The 20,001-nt window shown below is 44.9% G+C and overlaps 1 protein-coding gene across 1 annotated transcript in view; it reads left to right on the top strand.

Moving 5' to 3' along the window:
- Positions 1 to 2,368: 2,368 nt before the first annotated feature.
- The window catches only part of LOC310767384 (uncharacterized protein), a 69,917-nt gene continuing 52,284 nt past the window's right edge, over positions 2,369 to 20,001 (top strand). Inside the window, exon 1 of the mRNA XM_083624254.1 lies at positions 2,369 to 3,655. Within this exon, the coding sequence (XP_083480380.1) occupies positions 3,376 to 3,655 (280 nt within the window). The 5' untranslated portion in view covers positions 2,369 to 3,375. The remainder of the gene's footprint in view (positions 3,656 to 20,001) is intronic.

Below are 20,001 nucleotides of genomic sequence, written 5' to 3'. Positions count from 1 at the left end.
GTAGTTGGCACAAAAGAGTCTTTGAGAAAGAGTATTCTTGCAGAGTATTGCTGCTTTTATTCTTAAAAAGTCTTCTTCTCCAACCACGACTGACAGCTTTTACACACACCAAACGCAACCAGCTTTCTACCATCCAACCAACCCACACCCAACACGAACATTGACCACTCTATATATACAGGTAGAATTTGGTGAAAGGTTGCATGAGGCATTGTAGGCCGCTGACTCATGCTGACTTAGTTCTTTTAGAATTAAAGAAACAGCAGCCAATTTTTAGCCATGACAAGCAATTTTTCTTGACGGTGGATGGTGTAAGTAGCTTGTTCCTTGAGTTGTTCATTCTGTTCAAGGTAGAAGGGAGCTATAAGCAAAGGGAGACAACATAGTTGTCAGAATTCCTACCTTTTATCCTTTGCCAAGAACAGGCTTTATGTGATTCACCATGCTACTATGCAATGCTTGCTGTTACCTCGCACAGCACGTTTAACAGCATATGGGAATAAAACCTAGTTGTATCTTTTCCAAAAAGCTTGTTTTCTTCATAGGGTGTCACAACCATCAGAGTCTCTTTAAATATTACAAAGGGATGCATCACATTAGGAGTGAAAGCCTATGAAAAAAACCATGAGAGAACTTCTGCTGGTCCCATGGAGAGGTAACTGATGTAAAGGGAATTTAGGCTCATCAGGAATGTAAGTAAAAAGTTTGTGTTTCATAGACTTGTAGCATTGGAAGGAACCCCAATGGACCCCTCCCCATCAAACTGGAAACCATACCAGACCCTGCTAAGCTTTGTAAATGTGCTAGCAGTTGTGTTATTTGTCTGTCCATGAACAGGGGTCAGCAGAATGTGTGTGTGTGTGTGTGTGTGTGTGTGTGTGTAAAAACCAGTTGTATGAAAACTTTAGCCTGTTTACAAACTGTCAACTTAAAACACAGCTAGGGTGTTCTTCTTTCAATCAGGGTTTATCTGAAATTGGTTTAGGGGAAAACTAACCAATATACAGTATTTCATAAGAAATAACATGACATTAGCCACATATAGATGGTGGCTAATGTCATGAGTAAACAGCTCTCCAAACCAGCAATAGGAGAGCACTGGATGCAGAGCAAACCCAGACTTAAATATATGCAATATAAAACACTTTGTTTTAGTCACAACTGGAATTTATCATTCTTCTAATACCAGTAGAATCATAGAAGGTAAATGGCCCCTGGATGGTTAAGTCCAGTCAAAGGTGGCTATGGGGTGCGGCACTCATCTTGCTTCAGGCCGAGGGAGCCGGCGTTTGTTCATAGACAGCTTTCTGGATCATATGGCCAAGCATGACTAAACTGCTTCTGGTGCGATGGAATACTGTGACGGAAGTCAGAGAACATGGAAACGCTGTTTACCTTCCTGCCACAGTGGTAACTATTTATCTACTTGCACTGGTACACTTTCGAACTGCTACTGTAGGTTGGCAGAAGCTGGGACGGAGCAACAGGCGCTCACCCCGTTGCGTGGATTCAAACTACTGACCTTCCGATCAGCAAACCCAAGAGGCTCGTGGTTTAGACCACAACACCACCCATGTCTCTTAGAATCAGAGTTGGAAGGGACCCTGAGGGTATAACTCCCTGCAAGCTTCTTTCCTTAAGGTCCGCTACATAGGGGAAGCTGTTTGTACACAGATCTGCAGAAGAAATACACAACTCTGCAGTAATATAATGCCACATATTTTTACTCAACTGGCTATTTAGACATAGAGTAATCTGGTCATCAATATATTTGAACCTTAATTGGGCATTCCATTTGAACAGCAAGACTCTAGTGTGAAGGGAGCTGCTTTACTAATGTGCAGGGTTTCCAACACAGAGATGGGAATCCTCATAAATTCAGTGGTGCTCACTTCTGAGTAGACGGGGTTTGTTTTGCAGCCATTAACTTTATCTCTAAGGTGTCACAACACTCATTTTTTTATTTTTGCTGCCAAAATCTAACAGGGCTACCTCCAGACATCTGTGATCACACATAGAAGGCAATTGGTTTTAAATCTTATAATGATGACAAAAAGAGGACAATACATATGTATAAAGCCTCCATAGAAAATAGCAGGACAGAGAGCAATTTACCCGGGAGAAATGGAACAGCAGTTGAATGAAACCAGCTTGCTTTGTGACTAGTATTCTTTCCCAAAAAAGAACCCAACCATGAAGTTGTTACAGTAACACTGGGCGACTCAGGGCAACCCTGAACAGATGACACAGCGATTCTTCAAACAGCTCTTGTTTATTCAAAGGCCAGAACTGAACTGAACTGAGGAGCTCAGTCAGCCTGCTTATATAGAGCTCCAGAACAACGTAACTGTTGCAACTTTCTAAAACTATGCAATCACTGAACGTCACTTTCGATCCTTCATTTGCATACAAACTATCCAATCACTGAGCGTCACTTTCGTTCCTTCATTTGCATAACTATCTACAGTATCCCCCTGCTGGCCCAGGGTGAGAACTTCAGTACATAACAGTTCTGGTGCGCCCCCACCTCCCCTCGTTTTCTTAGATTCAGGCGGATGACGAGAGCAGATCAGAAGGGCCTTGCATAAACGCACATGAGTGCAATGGTAGAGGCTTCACTGGACTGCTTAAAGCCCACCACCAGTACACATGAAAAGGATATACGAATTGGCCCCTCCATGTAGCTTGACAAATTGTGGCTAGGAGTGGAGAAATAGATCTAAATAAGTGATAGACTTGCACACGCTGGCCAGCTTCTGTTTTGACTCGAAATGTTCATTTGGGGCTTCTCAGAAGTACATAAAGCCAAGAAGCAGGTGGAAGGACCATCGGCCCACAATGGCGCCCACCTGAGAGGTGCCAGAACTACATTCTGACTGAAATGTGATGAATCATACATTACTAATACAGTGGTACCTCCGGTTGCGGATGGGATCCGTTCCGGAGCTCCAGTTAGATCCCAAGGTTTCTGCAACGGGAGATGCCAGCTCTATGCATGCGTGCGGTGCGACAGAGCACTTCTGCGCATGCGTGTGTGGCGAGACCGGGAAATATACTTCTGGGCTTGCTGGGTGCATATCCCGAAGGATACGTAACAAGAGGGGCACGTAAGTAGAGGTACCACTGTATTGTACATCCCAGCAATGAATGTTGAAAAAACAATATGTCTACTTGGCAAGTTATAATGGGAAAACTAGAAAAATAGTAAATAGCATGAGATTTCATGAATGTCTCTGGGGTGGCAATTCAAACTAATGTACTGCATTTTCTGTTTTCCAGGTAAATGGTGGCGGGGAAAACCATTACGACAGTGGAAAATTCCACTTGATTTCTTTCTTTCGTTGGCATACACTTGATGCTTCAGATCAGGAAACAATGAGCTGCTTTACTCAAATGCTGGAAAACTGGATTAGTTTTCCTTATTTAGAAGACTACCTGACCTCAGTGGTTCACCCTCTGTGGTTTTTTGTGCTTCCGATGTTGTTTTATTCAGAAATATTGGTTTTCTGGTTTTTTTCCTCTTGTGCCTCACTATTGTTATATATTTACAAGAAGATGAATAACCACCAAGAAAATGATTTTTATAGCAAATTTTGGGACAAGCCAAAGCAAGTTATGGCTAAAGTTGTAGATACATATGGAAAGATATGGCATGGTGAGTAAAGGTTTCTTTCATACCAATTATTCCATCTTATGAGCCACTATACTTTCATAGTACTGAGCATCAGAATTTCAGGCTTCAAGCACTGGAACAATAGTTGCCACAGTGCATCAGGAGTGTAGCTCTGAACCCACCTTGGCGTCACAACAGCTACAAGTTTGGTTTGGCTTCATAAGGCTCAAAACAAAGCCATCAATATTTATTTATGTAATAAGCAATCATAAAGAAATACAAAACTTTTTATGAGGTATGAAATTAAGACATATCACAGAAGAAAGGGTCAGTTGGTGACTGCATAAACACCATACATTTAATCACATTTAAAGCATGTCTCGTCTCCAAAAGAAACTTGGGAGAATGTTGCTTACACCCAGTGCTTTTTTCCTGTCGGTACGCATCATCGGTATGTTGTACTGCCACCTCTTTCCCCCCTGCCACCATCTTGCTGCCACTTGCCCATCCCCCACTCACTCCCCCTGCACCTTTGCCGCTTTCGACTCCAAAATCTCTGCTGCTTCCCTCGGCTGCAGTCATGCCAGAGCCGAGGCACTTTGGCCATTGTAAGAGTCATGCCAAAGCACCTCCAGGAGGATTCCCCTGCAGCCACGGGAAGCAGCAGTGATGGAGGAGGAGGAAGAAGCAGCAAAATAGTACCTCGGGTTAAGAACTTTGCTTCAGGATGAGAACAGAAATCGCGCGGCGGCGGCAGCAGGAGGCCCCATTAGTTAAAGGTTAAGAACGGTTTCAGTTAAGAACAGACCTCCAGAACGAATTAAGTTCTTAACCTGAGGTACCACTGTAGCTGTCTCAAAGGCTGGGCAAAAAATGTTTCCACCTATGCCCAAACGTAAGCAAGGAAAGAACATTTCAGGAGATTAGGTGTCCCCCTTCTTTAATTCTGCGACCACCAGAGTAAGCTCTGTTTCCTGTGGATGACAACCTAGCACCCACAATGCTTGAGCATATAACAGAGCTTTTTACCTGACCTTTAGTTTTTCTGAACCACATTGTTTTCCTCCACTAAAAGATGGTGATATCGTATTTAGTTTCATCAAAGCAATATTTATTTGTTAAACTTTGTATTATTTTCAGGTTATGAAGTTATGGACATGGAACGTCTCCCTAAAGGTCCAGGGATTATTATTCTCTACCATCCACCTTTTCCTATCAACTATATATTATTTCTGACTAAACTTTATAAAAAGACAGGGTTACACTGCCATTCAGTAATTGATCACATGTTGTATTGGACGCCAGGTAAATGATTTAAATTCAAATCATGCCTTTTTAGATTAAAATGTATAAAATATGACATAAAACAAAGTGATTAAATATAAAACAGTGCATCAGGCAAGCAGGTAAAAAGCAACAGAAAATAAAATACCACCAATAGGTGAAATTGCACTCAGTCTCACTCTATTGCTTACCAGAAAAAGATTACTCCAAGAACATGTGAGCAAAAGAGGAACTAGCATAAAGGTCACCTTTCATGAAATCATGGTTGAAGAAGATTTGCAGAGAGCTGTACTTGTGATCCATAATAGTGCAATATCATTTGAATAATGACACTTGTATAGTATTCACACTATTTCCTAAATAAGAGTTATATAAAGTGCATTTTTCTGTTTGGGGTTTATTTTTTTAGGGATAAAGATGATGTGTGATGTTGTCTTCTTGAGAGATTTCACGAATGCTGAATGTGTGGAAATTCTGAAGAAAGGCTATTTATTGGGCATTATACCTGGTGGAGCTAGAGAAGCAAACTTTAGTAATGATTACAGCTTAATGTGGGGTAACCGCAGAGGTTTCGCTCGGATAGCTTTGGAGGCGAAAGTGGTGAGTGACCTTTGGGCAATTTGCATTGACCTCAAGATTATCCTGGAAATGACGTATGATGTAATGTGTTAAAATCCTTGATCTAGCATCCTAAATAGCCAAGAATGGCAGACATCCTGTTTTGGTGTCAAATGATTATCTGGAGAGCCACAAATCAATGGCATTTAGAAAGAAAAACAGCTTTTCTTTCTTTTTTCTCTTCAATTCCTGAAAATCTGGGGGACAGCTTGTGAAGTTTCTTCATCTGAGATATTTGAATTGAAGCCAATTAAATAATTTATGAGTTGCCTGTCATTATAATACCAAATGTGAAGCATTCTTCCTAGTCTTTAAGAAAAATAAAGGCAGGACGGTTGGGGGGAAGTAGTTTTCCAGTTCTCGCCTTTCTTTTCATTGTTATTCCATCTTTTATCTTTTAGCCCATCATCCCTATATTTACCCAAAACATGTGTGAAGCATACAGGACCATTGGAAAGACAAGTGAGCTAAATATCCTATGTTCCTTGGTTGACCAAGAGCTCTGATATCAGGGAATAAACATTTTAGTATTTTTTTTTAAAAAGAATATCTATTTATTACCTACTAGTAGAGTTTATTCCATGTACACTTATCTGCAAAAAGCTGTGCTGCCTGCCTCAGAACTGAGTGAACATGTCCTTGCTTAGTTTCCCATTAAATTTAAAACAAAGCTACAATAGATAAATGTGGTAGCAACCCTAACATGGAGGGGAACTGAGCAGGAAACAAACCATATTCTGCAGTCTATTGCACAACCTATGACCCTGATTGCAAAGTATGAGAAGAGCCGACTGAATATCTTGCATCTCTTTCACCAAGCACTTATATTATTTAACTCTTCCACGCTGTGATGTATGGATTGTAACTGCTAAACACTCAGAATGCCAACTAATTTGAAATTCTTTCCTGATCTTCTTCCATTTCATACACAGGTCTGACAAAATGGCTGTATGAGAAAACTCGATGTATATTCCTTCCCACTTATGGAGGGTTCCCAGTGAAATTGAGGACATATGTTGGAGAACCCATCCCATATGATCCAAATATAACTGCCACAGAGCTGGCTGAAAAAGTAAGTGAACCCTACACTTGGAAGTAAAAAAGCAGAATATTTTTTCCCTGTTGGTTTCTCTCTCTTTCAGTTCAAAATTGTATTCTGCATACAGTGGTACCTCAGGTTACAGATGCTTCAGGTTACGCATTTTCGGGTTGTGTACCACGCCGAACCTGGAAGTTCACGCTTTGCACATGCACAGAAATGCCGAATCGCGACCTGTGCGTGCACAGATGCGGCACTGCATGTTGCAAATGTTGCGGGTTGCGAATGTGCCTCCCACACGGATCACGTTCGCAACCCGAGGTTCCACTGTACTCACTTCCTCATTCTATATAACCAGAGATAGGGTTCATTATATACACTTTTGTGCATCATTTTCCGCGCTCAGTTTCCCTCTTCTTAACTTGTTCAGACTAATTAAATGGGAGAAACTATGCATTTTATCTAGTGCAGCACAAAGAGAGATCTGCTCACACAATAGAACTTTTTATTGGCAATTGACTGGCAGCTTCGCTTGCCCCCGGAGCCCACATGCTTCCTCTGCGTGCCTCTGTTCCCTCTGGGCAGCTTCCAGCTGCAGTGTAGCAGAGCGTTGCACAGCGATAGAAGCAGAAGAAGTCAGCCGTGTGTACGTAATAAATCAGGCCGGATGCTCGGTGTCCTCCTTATCTTACAAAGAGCTTTATTCCCGTAGAAAAACAACAGATCGTAAATCCCGGTGACACAGAACTCATTTTCCCGCTGCGTTCCAAACCAGAGCTAAGCTCACTCTCTCTCTCTCTGAGAGACACAGTAGAACACTCCCCTTCCGTGTTCTAAACCCGCCTCTGAATGTGAGACGTCACTCAGAACTTCTTAACCCTGTAAGTTCTGACTCTCTCCATACCCCCTCTCGTATCACATTCTGAGAGGACTTGTGAACACACATTTACAGACCTCTGTGTGTTCCACACCTTCCCACCTGCCTGTTGAGCCTCCTCACAAATCTCAGGTTCGCACTGTGCGAGACCAACCCACGCATTTGTGACTCGAAACCTCTCAGGTGGAATTCCCTTTGTTGCCCGAGATGACCGCCTGGGCACAAACTGGGGTGCTTCTTCTGACCCACTGGGGCCAGCAAGTGCATCTTTTTCATCAGACGACTCCCCCTCTGACTTGACCTGTCTGTGAGCTTTCTCCTTTACTCTAACAGGAGATGAGGGCTCACTCTTGGACACTCCTTTAACAACCTGTGGAGACCCCTTCTCCTGGTGTTGACCCTGATCATCGATCAGGTCACCATCACCTGGCTCTCCCTCCTCCTCAGATTCAGACAAACAATCTGAGAGAACGTCAGGGCTCATTTTGCGCCTTGCCCTACTTTCCTGCTGCTCATAGAACTCAGCATGTTTACTGATCAGAAGCTTGGTCTGATCACCTTCTGGCCATGCAAATCTCCATCCCTTTGTCGTAGGTTCATACCCACAGAAGATCATTTCCTGGTACCTTGGACCACCCTCTTGCTGCAGACACTTTGGTACAGGCACCAAGGCTCCGCAACCAAACGAACGGAAGAAATGCACTGCGGTCTCTGTCCGTTGAGCAAGAAATACGGGGTGTCACCTACCACTGAATTGTAGCATCTGTTCATCGTGAAATTGGCCGTCTTTACTGCCTCCCCCCAGAAACTGTGAGGCAAACCAGAGTCACACAGTAGAACCTCTGATGCTTGAACCAGAGCTTTACTTCTCAGCTCTGCCACGCCACTCTCCTGAGGCGAAGTCACCTTGTGACGTATCCCCCTCTGGCGAAAGAAACTCTTTAGAGCAGACCCAGTGACCTCTGAACCTCGGTCACACTTGAACCCCTTCACCTTGGTGGAGAACCTTAGTTCCACCTCCGCAACCCAATCCTTGATCAGTTGCGTTGCGTCCTCCTGCGTTCTCAGCGAGAACGCCCAAGAGTTCTGAGTGAAATCATCTGTCAGCGTCAGCAGAAACCTGGCTTTGCCCAGACTTGGCTGTGGCATAGGGCCAAACAGGTCTGCGTGCACAAGCTCAAAAGGCTTTGTGGTTACTCTCTCCACCCTGGGATAACTGTATCCCTTAGTCTTGGCTTTCCTGCAAGCCCTGCAATTTAGAGTTTCACCACATTCTCTTACCTTGCACCCTTTGGTGCACTCTGATAACATCTGAACGTCCTCACAAGACCCATGTGCAATCCTCTTGTGCCACACGCACGCACATGAAACATGAGTGTGAATGGTAGCTTTCCCAGCATTCCCCACTCCCTCCAGAGGTGTTTCTAGAACAAAGAGGTTGTTCTGATTTTTCTCAACACGTACCAGTTGCTTCCCCCCTCTGGAAATTGTACAGACATTGTTCTCAAAACAAACCATATACCCCTCCTGTAAAAGACACGGTACAGATAAAAGACAACACTTCAGTCCTGGCGACACATAGACTTCCAGCTGCGCCTGCAAAAAGGAAACAAACACATTCCCAACATTGGTTACTTGTCTCTGTGACCCATCAGCAAAACACACTGATTTCCCAGCTGAAACAGCTCTGCAGTTCTTTATCTGGACACCAGGTGTCTCAGGCACGAGATGTCTGTTGGCAGCAGAATCTACTACCCAACACAGCACTCTGTCCTTCGTTGCCTTAGCAACAGACTTCCTGCTGCCCCCGTCCATGGGGCCTTTGCAGGTGCTGCTCTCCAAAACAGCCATCAAAGCAGACAGCTGATAAGCACCTTCTTCCCCCTCTGGTCGCCCCTGCGCCTTCCCACGCCGGCCTCTCCTGCCGGGCTGGTTGCCATGGAAACCTGGCTGGTTCCCATGGAAAATGTCCTTGGAAACATCCTGCCCTTTCTCTCTCTGTGGACAGCATCGGCGCAGATGGTCAGGGGAATCGCAAACATAACAACGACGAGTGGAAAACTTTACAAACTAGCCTTTGGACTTCTGTGCCCCCCCCCACTCTTGCCAGCAGCACTCCTTGAGGCTTTTCTGCACTTGGGGATGTGGCCTTTGGCTTCCAGCTCCTGCCAAACAGCCTGGGCACTCTCAAGACCCTTGGACTGGCCCATCTGGCCTGCACCACCAGTCCTGGGTGCACAGCTTCCAGAGGAACAGACCGCCACTGCCTTCCTCTTCCCAGCTCTCAGCTGCTCTCCAGCACACGGCCCATCACTCTGGCGTGTCGAAGCATTGCAGCAGCTTCCAAACACAGCTCCAGCCCCCACTGGGCTCCCTGGGTGTCCCTCAGCCCCTTCTGGACGTGGTGCTCTTCCTGTGCAGCTTACAGCCCCCTCTGGTCTGGCTCCCACTGCTCCCTTCAGTGCCTGCCACGCGACCCAGGGCTCCTTCCTGTCCACCTCTTCAAAAGGGACTGCACACGATTCATGGCTGTCTGCCATCTTCTCCCCCGGGGCCCAGCTTACTTACGAACAGTAGTAGCTTCTTCCCGGTTCAAGCACAGCTCCTCCCAGCGAGCTCCCTGCCTCAAACGTTAGGCACAGCTCCAGCTGGCTTCAGCTTCTCCAGCGTCTTGGCTTTCAGCACACACCGGCACGGACTTGGCTTGCTTCACGGCGTCAGCTGACCTCCCATAACCTATTGGCAATTGACTGGCAGCTTCGCTTGCCCCCGGAGCCCACACGCTTCCTCTGCGTGCCTCTGTTCCCTCTGGGCAGCTTCCAGCTGCAGTGTAGCAGAGCGTTGCACAGCGATAGAAGCAGAAGAAGTCAGCCGTGTGTACGTAATAAATTAGGCCGGACGCTCGGTGTCCTCCTTATCTTACAAAGAGCTTTATTCCCGTAGAAAAACAACAGATCGTAAATCCCGGTGACACAGAACTCATTTTCCCACTGCGTTCCAAACCAGAGCTAAGCTCACTCTCTCTCTCTCTCTCTCTGAGAGACACAGTAGAACACTCCCCTTCCGTGTTCTAAACCCGCCTCTGAATGTGAGACGTCACTCAGAACTTCTTAACCCTGTAAGTTCTGACTCTCTCCATACTTTTTCTCCCCCACTATAGAGGGTCCCTCTAAGTCACCCCAGTGCCAATTTTTGAGGGTGGTGAGAGGGCTGAAGAGGAAGACAATTCATTGTACACGTGGATGTGTGTTGCATGAGCCGAACTGAGACTGTTGGATACCGCTCTCTTTAACAGCCATGATTCCAATCCAATGAGCTACCAACCCTGAATCTCCAACACATTTTTCGTTAGCTATTGCTTGTGCATCATCAGTCTCCTAAATGGGATGCTGTTTCACAGAAGACAATTTTAAACACAGGTGCCATCTTTATGGTAAACTCTGGTATTACATTATAGTGTGACAATAAATCATTCTTAAAGAGTGCTGTTGGTTAGGACTGTCTAAAAGAAGCTCAACAATTTTGGGGCCTTCCTAAACAAGAAAACCAGGGTAAACATGAATAAAATGGGCTGGATTCACAGAGAGATGAGCGGTTGTATTGTAGAGTTTGCTGGCCCTGGCTCCTCTTGCTCAACCCTCCATGCCTAAAAAGCCGCTCTTGAGTGTTGATACACAAGGCCTCTCATGCAACACATCTCTGAATACAAATGACTGGATTTACATTTGCAGCATCGTCCCTCAAAATAAATTCAGTTGCTTACATTTACATTTTTGCTGGAAAGAAGGAGATTCTGGATGCCACAGGTTCTGATGCCTTTTGCTTTTTCCTCACTGATATTAATAACTTTGAATATCTATTTTGTTTTTCTTTCAACAGGCAAAGACTGCACTTGAAAATCTTCGGGATAGGCACCAAAAAAGGCCAGGAAATATATTAAGAGCGCTTTTAGAACGATTTGATAAGCATGACAAAGCCAACTAGTCCATATAAAACAAACCATATGTTTGTAATAGGAAAAATTAATAATTATGTAATTAAAGCTAAGTTAACATGCATAGAATTGTGCTGGATTGTATATGAATTATTTGGAAGGGTCCCTAGCTCAGTAGCTCAGCACCTGCTGTGTGTGCAAAAGGTCCTAGGTTTGGAAGAGGTACAGGTGCTTTCCTGCCCTATCCTGCAATACTCCCAGAATCCCCTTTTTGGGGGAACTTGCATTAGTAGAGGCAGAATCAAAGAGTATAACGGGAAGGCGAGTGTTTAACTGAAACATGAAATAATATTACATGTGAAAGAGTAATGTCTATAAATCACCTGTATTAAAACAGTGGCACTTCTTTCATGTTTATAAAAGGGTGCTCCATGATCTGAGCCCTATAAAGCAAGTCTTCATCAACAAATAGCAAGAAAAGTAGAGAACATAAAAATATAGCCAGGCTTGGTGAAAAAAGTGACTGATCTAACAAAAACAGCCAACTCAGCTTTGAATCTGAGTCTTGGCGATCCACGTGCAGTTATACAGCTAAAGAAAACTGTCCCAGACTTACATCTTAAACCTGAGGATTACTGAAATTGGGATCAGAATCTGAGATGGAGTGGGGTGCTAGAGAAAGAGCAGGGGGCAGACATGGCTGAACAGTTTGTATGTGGGGTAGGTAGGGTTGCGCAATATATCAATAAATCTTTAGAAACCAGTTTGAAAAGCATATCCCGATAACCATTTTGAGCTTGTGACATATCACCAGAAGGAGCCTGAGAATGTGCTCACCTGCCTGCCTGCAGCTTCCTTCCTTCACAAATGGGCTGCCTCCTCCCTTCCTCCTGATCACTCACTCCTCCTGCCCACACCCTCCCCTCCACACTCCAGCCACTGCAAGGGGCTAGAGGCAATTGCTGGGGAGGACCTGCTGCCTGTCATTTTAAAGCGCATGCTGCTCGCTCCTCTACAAAGCCCTTCTTAAGTCTCCCCTGCCTCCTGCAGCCACAGCCATAAAAAGAATCAACAGTTATTTACTTAAAAGTAGGAAATAAAATATTGTCCTGCTCCGTCTCCACTTTTGTGTGTGTGTGAGAGCGACTGAGTGAGAGAGAGAGAGTGCTATGGCAGGCAGAAAGCAGGATTGCCTTCCCTCTCCCAGACATGAGTTTCTCGCTTTTGTGCCACAAAAGGGAGAAATGGGGTAAACTGAGAGGGAAGATTCAAACTGGCTGCCTTATGGGAGAGGTTGGATGGCCAGCTATCACAGCTGCTTGAGTTGAGGTTCCTTCATTGAAGGGGGATTCACACTATCCATGCTTAAGGCCTGGAAAGAAAAAGTAGGCACATTGCCACCAACCCCATCCCCACTAATCCCCTTGTCTCATTATCCATTATCAGTCATGCGGCCCAAACCTTTCACATAGAAACGTGGGAAACCAAAGGCCTATACTGTCTTGCAGACTTCTACAAAAACAATAAACCCATATCAACACAGGAATTACAGGATAAATTAGGAGGCATTTAAGTATCCTGGCTAACGCACCATCAACTGCACACATTCCTAAACAACAACAAAGCCTTCTTTTGTCAGCAGAGGGACATGGTAGAGGGGTGGTATCTGCAATATACAAAATACTACTTCACAACCCCGCAATCTCACTTGACACAATTAAAAAACAATGGGAACATGACATAAGTTATGAAATAAACTCTACCCAATGGACTACAATTTGGTCCAAACCTCCCTTTAAATCCATCTCAGCCAAAAGAAGAGAACTCACTTTGAAACTTATCAATAGATGGCATCTGACCCTGAGGAAATTGGTGTTAATACATTCAGGAACCTTATCAAAATGCTGAAGAGGCTGTACCTCTACAGGCACATACCTTCACATGTGGTGGGAATGTTCCCGAATCCAACCCTTTTGGACAGCAGTCCTTCAAAAAATATGTAACATAACTAAGTGTCGGAGCCAGCCGTCACAAGTGGCGCTGTTTAGCATAAAATAAAGACACAGAGAGCCAGCTACATTTTCATGATGGATAAGAGCAGCTCCCTTCTCTGCCCTCCTCCGATTTATTCCCCTTTGTTCTCTCCAGCCGCATGGCCGTTTGCCAATGTCTCACGTTACCTACATCCGGTTCTGGCTTTTACCCACCCATCGCCATATAGGGTCATTGCCCAGAGGAAACACAACTCCATTTAAAGTCAATACATTCCAATACATTGTAAAGCTTGGAGTGCTGGTCACGAGGTCAGGGGCCCCCTGCAATATTAGAAGCCTCTGGTTGGCTTTATGACTCCCACATGCCCTCTTTCTTTATTTTATTAATCAGAGTCATAAATGTCAGTACCAATACGGTTATATCGAGTGCGATAAGCGACTCGTGTGAGACTGGAAGCGGGCCGCGGACTGGAGAACCATGCAGTACATACAGAGATCAAAGAAGGAATACATTGTATACAGCAACACAAAATAACACAAATAACTACTATAAGGATCACTAAAATCAATAAATGTCGAAGCCAACTTCCATCCGGAAGCCAAGAATATAACCATGCCCACGGATCAGAGGAAGGAGGGTGGGCATGTGCATACACAGCCAGCATCTAGAAGCATTCAATAAACTGGTAAACATAATCATATCTTGTACAAAAATATTATCCCTCCATATCTTATGATAATTTTCTCCCCTAAAAGTCTTTTTCAACAACGCTATTCTTATAGTTCGAGAGTGGCTGAGCCGTGGATACTGCCAGCCAGAGTAGGATTCTGATGACAGCGGCTTGCCAGCTGATAAGGTGAAATATGGTGGTTTCAACTGGACTGGGTCGTCTGCTTCTCTTCCTTGTATAACGGTGGAGCAAAGGATGGCAAGGCAAATGGTGAGGAAGGCAAGTACTGCCAGATGCAGTTCGTGTGCAGAGGCTTCTGTGATCCTGTCCACGAGAATAGATCGCAGGTGCTGATTAACGGTTTGTAATGCAGTGATCATTGCCGAAGTGACCTGGATTACATCTGCTGGATCCTTGTGTCCTGTGAGCGCCGAAAACAATGGTGATAATGTGCTGGTAGGTAATGCAAGGAAAGAGCGAGCCCAATTCAAATGCCCAAGAAGTTGTTGTAATTGCACAAGCTTCATGTTTGAAGGGATAGTCAGTTGGGGAACAATAGGCAGCGCTGCTTGTGCAGAGACTTTATGTCCCAAGTAGGTGGCAGGCAACGTTAATTGAATTTTTTCAGGTGCTACACAGAGTCCCGCTTCCGCTAACGTGGCAGAAAGTTCATGAAAAATGCCAGGCGGAAGTTCCTTTGCAGCGATTAAAATGTCATCCGTGTAATGGTAACATAAAACCTCTAGGTGGCGCCTGCGGAAAGGTTTCAATGCTTCATCCACAAAATGTTGACAAAGTGTAGGGGAGTTCCGCATGCCTTGAGGCAGGACAACCCACTGATATCGCTGGGTGGGCTGCGAATTGTTATATACTGGCAATGTAAAAGCAAACCGTTCCCTGTCTGCTGGGGCCAATGGGATGAAGACGGTTCAATGTGGCCGAAAGTCAATTGTTCAAAAATAAGCTGTTCAGAAATAAGCTGGTGCCATTGCTGCGGATTTTTCTTTTGGTAGAGCCGCTGTTCTACCCATACTGGGGTATCGGTGATCCTGGTTTGTCACACTGGAAACATGTTGTATCGGTGGCTACAGGCTGGTTTTTATTTAACGCTGCCGCCAACAATAGAGCTGCTGTACCTACAGACTGACAAATGCGAAGCATAGCTGCTGTGTCTGTGGCAGGATTGTGTATTATCGGTCGCAATGCAAGTTTACAATCCTCGTTGGCATTTTCAAAGGCCAATTGTTTGATAATTATTTGTTTGGCTTCAGGATTTTCAATTTGGCGACTCACTGCTGTAAGCAGCCTGTCCATGAAGGAGGAATATGATTCTCTTGCCTCTTGCCTGATCGACCCCCATTTAGACTGAACACTGGTGGGCTCTGGGATTTTTCTCATTGCTTGTTTAGCAGCAAGAGCAGTGTCCCTCAATAAGATTTGCAGCAGTGTGGCTTGGACTGAAGCCTGAGCAAAGGGACCACGCCCCATCATGGCATCTAGGACGTCTGCGAGGGTAATATTTGTATTATTCCCTCTGATTTGTTGCAACAAAGCCGGGGCATAAACACGGCAGGCAGTTTCCCATTCATGGGCAAACAATACACCTGCTGATGGGGGTAACACTGTACGTGCCAAAAGCTTGATGTCATCTGGAACCAAAGGCAGGGCTAATGTGGCTTCCAAAAGAGCCTGTGTAAATGGGGCTTGAAGTCCATTTGTCCGTACTGACAATTGCAGCTCTTTCAAGATTTTAAAGTCAAAAGGTTGGTGCTGGGCTTGAGTTCCTGCTGGAGCACCAGCAGGGGGCACAATGACGGGAAATGCCACAGTATCCTGAATTAAGGAACAGGCAAGGACTGCACGTTGAAAAGGGGTAGCTGGTTCTGCCGCTGAAAGAGTAGGGTCATTTCCAGCCAGACCACGGTATTTTTGCAGGATTGGGTCCTCTGGTGAGGAAGTGTAGTCCGGAGGTTTGGGGTCTGGGGCTGCTGGCAAGGCGAGGGCTGGAACAGGCGGCATCACAGCAGGCTGGACTAAAGAAGCCGGGGGTGATGTTGGCAATACAGCCATTGAGATATTTTTTGGAGTTAAAGAGCCCATGGCATAACGAACCTTGCACCATGCATTTAGAATCCAAACACCAATGCTGGGGTGTCCATGAAAATGTGTTCCAATCTTATCCCAATGTTTTAATTCCCATGTCCCATCTGAAGGAAACCAGGGGCAATGCTCATCGATGGCCAGAATGAGCTGTATCTAATCACCCTCAGGAACTTCCAATTTGTTGGAGGAGAGGAGAAATTTTAAGTCTTTTAAAAATTTCTGTTGGGGAGTAGACAAAGAGCTGCCCATTTTTCAAAAATCAAGATAAAAGGGATCGAACTCACCGGGATCCTAAGATGCTTCAGCGCTGTGCAACCCTTTCTGGGCGTAGTGAGTCAATGATTGCCGTTGTGTGAATCGGTTTTAAAATCCTCTTAGTCTGCCTCAGACTGTTTTCTTTTAGTTAGCCTCTTTTAAGTTAGCCTCTTCTTTTAAGTTAGCCTCACACGGGGCACCACTTGTCGGAGCCAGCCGTCACAAGTGGCACTGTTTAGCATAAAATAAAGACACAGAGAGCCAGCTATATTTTCATGATGGATAAGAGCAGCTCCCTTCTCTGCCCTCCTCCGATTTATTCCCCTTTGTTCTCTCCAGCCGCATGGCCGTTTGCCAATGTCTCACGTTACCTACATCCGGTTCTGGCTTTTACCCACCCATCGCCATATAGGGTCATTGCCCAGAGGAAACACAACTCCATTTACAGTCAATACATTCCAATACATTGTAAAGCTTGGAGTGCTGGTCACGAGGTCAGGGGGCCCCTGCAATATTAGAAGCCTCTGGTTGGCTTTATGACTCCCACAACTAAGGAGGTATTGGAACCCACTCCAGAACTGGCCCTATTTTCCAAAACAATAATGTTCACTTACACCACAAAGAGCTTATAACCTACCTACTCTCAGCAGCCAGAAACGTCATAGTTACGACACTGAAAAATTAACTGACAAACTAAAACTGACATGAAGACAAAAAAAAGAGGACACCTTCACTCTGGTATGGCTCCCTTTTGTTACACGCACAGTTCAAACTGACAACAGTGATAGCAGGGATATACCAACAGCATTCAGATCAATATGGCTAACTTGACCTAATATTTCACACACACCCTTCCCCAACTTCAAACAAATCTCACTACAGTTCATCAGAGGCAATAAAAGGCAAATAAACACGGCCTGCCCCCAATCTTCTCTCATCATCAATGTAAACCAGTAAATATACAGAAAGAGAACCTACTCAACTGACACTGGCATAAAACTCCATAGCTACCATCTATGGACCAGCAGCTTTTACAGCCTCAGAGGTTCCAGAATTATTAAAACAGCTGATCAACTCACATGTAACAAAAAACAAACAAACCACTATAACCTTATACAAGTGTTTATTATAAGCATACCAGTTTGTTAGGCAAATATTAAGAGAGGAGCGGAATAATGAATTAGGGATGTCAATCTTGGCCAAGCAATGAGAACCTGTGCTAAGTTCTACAACATGGGGGTCTCTGGACCTTAGACTAAGACTCATACAACAAAAAATATTATTTAGAATTTACTGTACTCGACTACGTTTGTTTAGGAAAGGGCTGTCTATGACATCTAGCTGCTGGAGATTTAATAGGGGCAATGCTTCAAATTTCTTGACGAGCTGTCTGTAGTAAAATCAGCACAGCATAATTTAATTCCAACTATCAAACGGATGGTATTGGAGATCTCAGATAATGCCTGGAGCACACGTCCATTCACCCCTTTTGGTGTGGCAGCATTGCAGGACGGTAGAGGATCCACTGGGGCCCCAAAGAGGGAACCATGCATTCGGTGCCCTTTCTTATAGGTGGTGGGGGCTTATCAGGAGCCAGATCCTGGCATGCACCCTGCTTTGGTGAATGAGGATGCAGGCTGGGACTTGGGCTGTGCCAGAGGGCAGTGCCGATGGAGCAGGAAGGCTTCCTTCAGGTCCACCCCCTGGCCATTTAAGCAGCCCACACCTGCCAGAATTTATGCTCTTAGTCATGTCAAGAATTGAGTCCCAAGGGTCCCTGGATGCTTTGCTCGTTCATTTGGGGGGAAACGATGTGGGCCAACACAAGGGTATTGATCTAACATGGGTTATAATCGAGGACTTGCAGACATTGCACAACCTGTACCACCCCAAGATCACATTCTCAGATGAGACCCTGTTTAGGCCGGATGGCGCGCATCTTTCCTTATCAGAAAACAATATTTGGTTGCCAGATATAATTGAAGGTATTAGGGCGTGGATGTAGATGTGTTTTTCGGCAAGCTGTCTGCTCGGTTGGGCATTGGGGCAATCCGTTGTCTTCGCCTGCCCCTCCAAAGACTGGTGTATCCCATTAATGGGATCTGGGAAGCTATCACATTATTTCTCCCCTGTTGACAAATCACACTTAATGCAGGAAAATACTACTTCTCTGTTACAAGGAATATCTCTCCTCTCGAAAAGAGAGTAAAACAGACCATCATATGTGTATGCAAACATTGCTCTGACAACTGACAAATGCATGCTGGATGTGCTGGTCCTGGGGGGGGGGGTTTACCGTGAGGCGTGGTCAGAGTCCGGTCCTGGGCCGAGGGTCTGGAGACTGTCCACCATGGGTGAAGCAGGGTCCAAAGCAAGAAGCCGGGCGTGGTTGGGAACTCTGGAAAAACAGGTCTGGGTGCTGGCAGAAACAGGTTTCCAACGTCGTTGCTCCTGCAACCTGGGACTGGGCTAACTGGCCTTTATCTTCTCTGAGGCCAGGGGCGGTCCCGGCCCACAGGTGACCCGCCTCTCCTGGGCATTGGGGCAATCCGTTGTCTTCGCCTGCCCCTCCAAACACTGGCACTCCCCAGACAGCAGTCCCTGTGGGGCTCACCCTATTTGATGTAACTCTTAGGAACCCCCATCTGGATTGACCTATGCGTCACTTCTGGCGGGTGGGCTGGAAATATTTTGATTGCCCCATGCCCAAGCCAAACCTCTTTCATCTGTATTCAATAAAGTTGTGACCTGTTTTGATCCAAACCAATTTTACTGGTCTCTTATTTATCTGGGTTGGGGACTAGGGAGCACAACCCCTGGTCCAGCAAGTGGTTGGTCAAGTTTATTGGAGCAGGATAAGTAGGAAAAGGAGAAACCTGCTTTTCAAAAGAATGTGTTATAGTTCTAAGCTTTCAGTTTATTGGACTAGGATAGGTTACTGAGGATGATTACTTGAGATTCAGTATTCAAACACAGAAGGTGTTGATGAAATCCACATATGCAGGCTGCTGTAGAATTAAAGAGACAAGTGCCAATGGAAGAGCTTTTACTTAGGCACTAGGATTCAATATTGTAAATCCGGCACTGCTTGTACCTTACTTGAAGGGGGAGAAGCTACCAGGAAAGGGAGGTGACACACTTGTCACAAATCCTACCTTAAAAAATGATAATTATTGGAATTTTATTTACAACATAACATAAACCCCCCACCCCCCAATACACAATCCACCCTCACTAAATGTGAACATAACATACAGTAAGCATAACATACAACAATATAAACAACGAAACAAAAGTCTTCCTTTATCCTGTATCTGGCCTCCTTATTTACTTCTTATAAACTGTTTCCTTTATGAATAATTATTAAGATTTTTCTAATTACAACTTAAATATCCACAAAGTCTCCTGCAGACATTAATCGAAACAAGTCCAGGTATGTATTTTAGGGCACTGTTTTGTGAAGTATTCTCCCCATGCTTTTTGAAACTCTTTTCTAGTGTGATCTTTAATTTCCTCTGTTAATCTAGCCAGTTCAATATACTCTAACAGTTTGTCTTGCCATTCTTTTTTTGTGTCTTTTTTCCAGTTTTTAGCAATTAGGATCCTTGCTGCT

The sequence above is a fragment of the Podarcis filfolensis genome, assembly GCF_964270895.1.
Source record: "Podarcis filfolensis genome assembly, chromosome: 7".
In the NCBI taxonomy this organism is placed as follows: Eukaryota; Metazoa; Chordata; class Lepidosauria; order Squamata; family Lacertidae; genus Podarcis; species Podarcis filfolensis.
The sequence above is the reverse complement of the archived record's forward strand: the minus strand, read 5'-3'. Positions and strand labels throughout refer to the sequence as shown.